The sequence below is a fragment of the Elephantulus edwardii genome, unplaced genomic scaffold, assembly GCF_000299155.1.
Source record: "Elephantulus edwardii isolate Elephantulus edwardi_28Jun2011 unplaced genomic scaffold, EleEdw1.0 scaffold00038, whole genome shotgun sequence".
NCBI lineage: Eukaryota > Metazoa > Chordata > Mammalia > Macroscelidea > Macroscelididae > Elephantulus > Elephantulus edwardii.
The window spans coordinates 9912849-9918848 of NW_006399788.1; the positions used below are offsets into that span (position 1 = coordinate 9912849).

The window sequence follows — 6000 nt, forward strand, 5'->3', positions numbered from 1 at the left end:
AGTTTTGGGGTTTCTTTTTCTGTTTCATTCTTTATTATAAAGAATCTTGGTGACATATTGCAAAATGTAGTGTGCTGCTAATTAGGAGGCAGGAGGCTTGAACCTGCCAGTGGCTCCATGGGAAAAGTTAAGACAGTCTCCTCATATTAAGATTTATACCCTGATGGAGAGTCACAAGTCAAAATTGGCCCATGACTCAATGGCTGTGAGTTACTCTTTATTATGCCAAAGGTGACTCCTAGATGGTAAAAATCAAACCAAAACTCTTGTATACTCAAATGAATAGAAAATAAGCTATGGATAATTCAAGCTTATACTGAGATTTTCTGGAATGAAACCACATTACACTAATATCAACCTTGTATATTTGTTTTAAGATTTAAATGAAAGTATGTTTAAATGTGCTGCGCATAGAGTTTGATATCTTTTTAGAACTTAATTTGTGTTAATTATCTATTCTATTTTATATACCACTGCAGTTTCTTTCTTAATTCTGTTTACTGAAATTTGTTTGTAAAGGAGGTGCATACTCAGAGCAAGGAGTCAAGTAAAGGTGGCCTGAGCACATGATCAATGATCACATAAGTCAGCTTGAGATTTACACAGAGCTGAAACAAATATATTACATATGTGATTCCTTAAGGGCTTTTGATAGAAACCCCAAGTGGTGTACATGATTGGCCACTACTCAAAAGACTGGTAGTTCAAACTTATTTTGAGAAGACAGGCTTAGCAATCTTCTTACAGAAGGTCACCCAACCTTGACAATTCCTTCCAATGGAGCTAATCAACTTTTCACACATGAGATTGCCATGAGGCAGAATCAACTCTACACAATGAGCAGTAACAGTAATGGGTTTTCTTTTTTTCCAAAATTATATATCTCTAGCATTTAGAAAAGACACTTAGTAAATATATGTTGAATATGTCTGACATACTTTGGGGCATTTTGCAAGGAGGGACCAGTCCTTAGAGACGGACATCATGCTTGAGAGTGTGGAGGAACAGCTCAGGAAAGGAAGGCCCTCTATGAGATGGATTGATTCAGTGTCTAGGGTAATTGGGGTAGGTGTATTGGAGACAGTGAGGTTGGCTCAGGACAGAGCAGGGTTCAGAGCTGTTGTATATAAGGTCTCTCTGAGTTGCAGGTGTCTCGATGTTACATAACAACAACAATAATAGTTCATAGGGAGCTCTGGTGACCTAGTGGGTAAAGAGATGTGCTTCTGCCCCGAAGACCAGTAGTTCTAATCTTCCAATAGCTACAAGGGGAGGAAATGGACACTCTCCTGATACATGATTTAGAGCCTCTGAAAATCCATGTAAGTAAGAGTCAGCCATGAGTCAGTTCCTGACTCAACAGCTATGCATGAGTGGGTGAATAGTGCAAATACTTGGAAAACTAGAAACATAGATGGCTATAGGAGATTTTTGGACCATACAATTTTTAGACCATACAATTGTCTTTGTATTACTTTTCATGAAAGTTATAACTAATAAAGTTGTATCTGGTTTTTGCTTAACATTTTCGATGGGTATTATCTAAAAGCCCAGGCCTCAGCAAAAATGTGGTTTAGAGAACATCTGTTTTGATATCCTCTACATTTCGATTCATTAACAGTGGCTTTTGGAGATCTCTGAAAGTTTTGTTTCAAATGCATCTTACTTTACAGTTGTATTAATATCTAATGTGAGGCTGAGTCACTGACTGGTTCAGTTAATATATTCAGTTTCTAATTATAAGGTTAGGGTTCAAGGTCACCGAAGACACTTCAGACAAAAGACTTCCATCATCTGCTTCCAAAATGTAAGTCATCTTATGGAGCAAAGTTCTACTGTGACATATATGACTCAGAGTCGACTTGAGAAATTCACCAGCTGCTCTGTAGGAAAAGTAAAAGCTATCTCCTCCCTGCCATTACCTGCCTCTGAAAACCAGCTCGAGGGTCAACTATGGGTCAGTTCTGACTTGAGGGCACAAAACAGCAAGTAGCTGGGATGAGATTATCCTCAACCAAGCATATCTACATTTGAATAGGTGTTTCAAACTTCCTCAAAAACCTGTAAGGTGCAAAGGACTCTAGCTAATTGTGGCATTTGAGGCATTAAAGCATTTAGTGCAATTAAGACTGATGAATTTTATAGTCTTTGGGTTTTACCTCTAGGTCCCTGAACCACCTTGAGTAAGGTGTGGGTCTTGCTTAAGTTTTCTGCAGACGGTTATCCAATTTTGTCAACATCATTTTGTCAAAGAGACTATAAAATTCATCAGTGAAAAATTAGGAAGAACTCTAGAAGCTCTAATTCACAGCATAAACAGTTTTCCAAGCATAATGAAAAACCTACAACTGTGTTGTTGCTGTGGAGTCGCTCGTGACTCACAGCGACCCTATGTACAACAGCCCTGAAACCTGCTTTATCCTGGGCCAACTTTACTGTCTGACATACTTAGCCTAATTACCCCAGTCACTGAGTCAATCCATCTCATCGATGGTCTTCTTCTCTTTCTCCATCCCTCCACACTTCCAAGCTTGATGTCCCTCTCCAAGGACTGGTCCCTCTTTGCGACATTCCCCAAGTGTGTCAGATGAAGCCTCAGAATCCTTGCCTCCAGAGATCAGCCTGGTCTCACCCTCTCTAGGACAAACTTGTTTGTTTTCCTGGCAGTCTATGGTATATTTAACACTCTTTTTCAGCACCATGGTTCAAGGGCATCAATTTTCTTTCTATCATCCCTAGTCATTGTCCTGCTTTCTGATGCATAGCAAACAGTTGCAAAGACTATGCCCTGGATCAGGCACACTTTAGTTTCCAGACTGATGTCCTTGCTCTTCAGTACTCTGGAGAGGTCCCTGACAGCCGACTTTGCCAATGCAATTTGTCTCTTTACTTCCTGGCTGCTGGTACCAAGAGTGTTGATTGTGGAGCCAAGCAAACTAAAGCTGTTAACAATCTCAGTCTCTTTATCATGTATCATAATGCTTTCAATTGTTCCAGTGGTGAGAATCTTTGTTTTCTTGATGTTGAGCTTCAATCCATGTTGAAGGTTGAAGTCTTTGATCCTCTGCAGCAAATACTTCAGGCCCTCCTCATTTTCAGCAAGCAAGGTTGTGTTGTCTGCATAACACAGGTTGTTGATGAATCTTCCTTCCTCCAATCCTGATGGAACTGGGAGAGAATAAAATGAATGCGATCTTCTAAGAATCAAATCTCTATGCACATAAAACAATTTCTCCAACATGGTGAGGGAAAAAATATTCCACAGACTGTGAAAAATTTTTGGCAATAAAATATCTGGTAAGGGACTTATATATAAAATTTCTATAATACTCCAGCACCTCAACAAGAAAAAGGTCAACAATACAATCACAAAATTGGCACAGGATATGAATAGACATTTCAGCAAAGAAGACATTTAAATGACAAACACATGAAGAAATATTTTAAATCCCTAGCTATCGGAGTGGTTCAAGTCAAAACAACTATGAACTATCTCACCCCAGCAACATAGCAAAATTCAACAGGGCAGTAAACAACAAATGCTGGGGAGGTTATGGGGAGACTGGAACCTCTACTGACTTTTGGTGAATAAAGACCACCATGGAAGGTGGTCTGGCACTTTCTCAGAAAGTTGGAAATAGTATTATTGTTTGACCCAACAATTCCACTATTGGAAATATACCCTAAAGGTACCAGAGCCACAACTCAAACAGATGGATATATGCCCATGTTTATTGATGCTTTATTCACAATAGCAAAGAGATGGAAGCAACCCTATCAAATGAGTGGGTAGAAAAATTATGGCATATCCACACGATGGAATACTACACAGCACTGAAAAACAATGAAATAATAAAATATGACACCACATGGTGGAGGCTTGAGAACATTATGCTAAGTGAAATATCTCAATCACAGAAGGATAAATTCTGCATAACATTAGTTGGACAGGGACTGGAGAAAGAGTGGATAGATAATGAAAACTGCATTAGAACAAATAATGGGAAGAACTGTCCAAAAGAAATATAAGATTGTGCATTATTTCTACAAGAACAATCTGCAACTAGAAGTACATGGCACAGTGGGCTTGGAAAGGAGTGGGGATATGGGGTGAAAATGTGTAATAATGACTAAGAGATAAGAGAAAGAATAAAAATAATTTTATTTTTTTTATAAAGACTGAGACGGAAAGACTTGCCTTGGGGCACTAATGTCACACAATATATAAAGAGCCTGCTTCTGTTATCATATATAAGCTTACTTTGCCAGTCGTTTCTGAGATAAATACAGATATCAAAAGAGAATTCAGGGGAAATATTATTTCCACATGCTTCAGTATTTATATTTTTCCAAGGAATATATTCCAGGGATACCTGAACATTTTACCTTGTACGTGTGTGCAATATTTAAACATGTTTGAATACTAACCACAGGTTAATAACAGTATCTCTTTTCTCTAGCAAAGAACTGCAGAGTCCATTGAAAGCCTTGCATCTGGCTTTTCAAGTCCCCACTACATCACACTGGTATGATCCATGTGCCCTTTCTATTTGCTCTACAGTGCTCTTTGTCCAGTACCATTAAAGTGTGTGTTGGCTCCATGAAGAAATCCAGTAACACAATACAGTTCTCTGATCTGAAGCACACTGAAACAGGCTAAGATTAGGATGAGAGGAGCGAGGGTCTGGACCTGTTTTTTGGTATTGTTCATTTTAAATTCATGTGCATTAATGCTGATTTTTTGAAAGAATGCATGGACATCCTTCATCTTGATTACTGAGTTATTTAGCAACAGCCTCCCTAAAGTCGGTGTCTCAGACCTGCGTTCTAGTCCAGGTTCTCTTCTCAAGAGTAAGAAAAAAAGATGGCTTCCAAAGAGACCTTGATCACCCTGTTGCTTCCCATGAGAGCTCTCAATTTACTGAGATCAGTGTTTGTAATAGAGAAACAAATTCATATACCAACTGATTAGTGACAGAATATAAAAATCATAGCACCTTTAGGGGGTCAACTAAATTCCAAAGTCACAGAATAGAATACATCAGCACAGAGTCTGATAGCACAGTGGTGTTAACTACATTTTTTTAAAATTGGCAATTCCCATTACATTTTCTTTGTTCTTGACTGCACGAGTGTGATTTGAGTAGGCCCAAGATTGGAGAAAATGTGGCGAAAAGAGTGGAGCTCAATAATCATATCTTCTCATTTCCCATTTAACCCTACAGTCCATATTCATAATCAATTTTGTTGGGATTCCAATGAAGATAGCACTTGAATAAAGATCTGATGCTTCCAAGCATGTTCAAACACTTTTAGCAAACATATTGTGGAAGGATTGGTAACAAGCTTATTCAGAGCAAAATAGTTAATAATAATGAATTATTAGCTCACTTGATCCCATAGCAGCTCAGAAGAGGTGATGGGTATGTATGTATATGTGTGTGTGATAAAACAATTTATGTATTATAGAAACCTGCAGGTAAAGATTCAAGAGGAATTGCAGATACCAATCCAAGAACCAAATGGGTAGGTTTCTGTGGGAGATAGCATATTTTGAGGATTTCATGACATTTAGTGCCTTCTTCCACTCCTCAAATACCAATATCCAATATATATTTTTTTAACTCATTGAGGACCTTCTCTTTCCTCATCAAAATAAGATGATAGCTAAAATTGTCTTTACTTATATATGTATAATTCTTAACAGATAATTCTGCAGAGCATGTTTAGCCCAAGAGATTTCAACGTGCTCAGTGATGGAATACACTAATATAACAGTCAGTCCTGATGTATTATAGAAATTATAATAAAAGCAAACTTTCCCCCAGTCTTTTGATGGCAAATATACACACAGTTATGGATCGTCTCTAAGTATTTTTTTTAAGATACAACAGTTGTGTTGTTGTTGTTGTTGTTGTTATGTGCCGTCGAGTCGCTTGCGACTCATAGCGACCCTATGTACAACAGCCCAAAACTCCGCTCTGTCCTGTGCCAATTGCA

General features: G+C 38.2%; 1 protein-coding gene across 1 annotated transcript in view; it reads left to right on the forward strand.

Annotated features, from left to right (window-relative positions):
* The window catches only part of ADAM7 (ADAM metallopeptidase domain 7), an 81136-nt gene extending 75366 nt beyond the window's left edge, over nucleotides 1–5770 (forward strand). Inside the window, exons 22-24 of the mRNA XM_006884914.1 lie at nucleotides 4461–4526; nucleotides 5470–5526; nucleotides 5708–5770. Coding sequence (XP_006884976.1) covers nucleotides 4461–4526; nucleotides 5470–5526; nucleotides 5708–5770 — 186 coding nt within the window. The remainder of the gene's footprint in view (nucleotides 1–4460; nucleotides 4527–5469; nucleotides 5527–5707) is intronic.
* The last annotated feature ends 230 nt before the right edge of the window (nucleotides 5771–6000 follow it).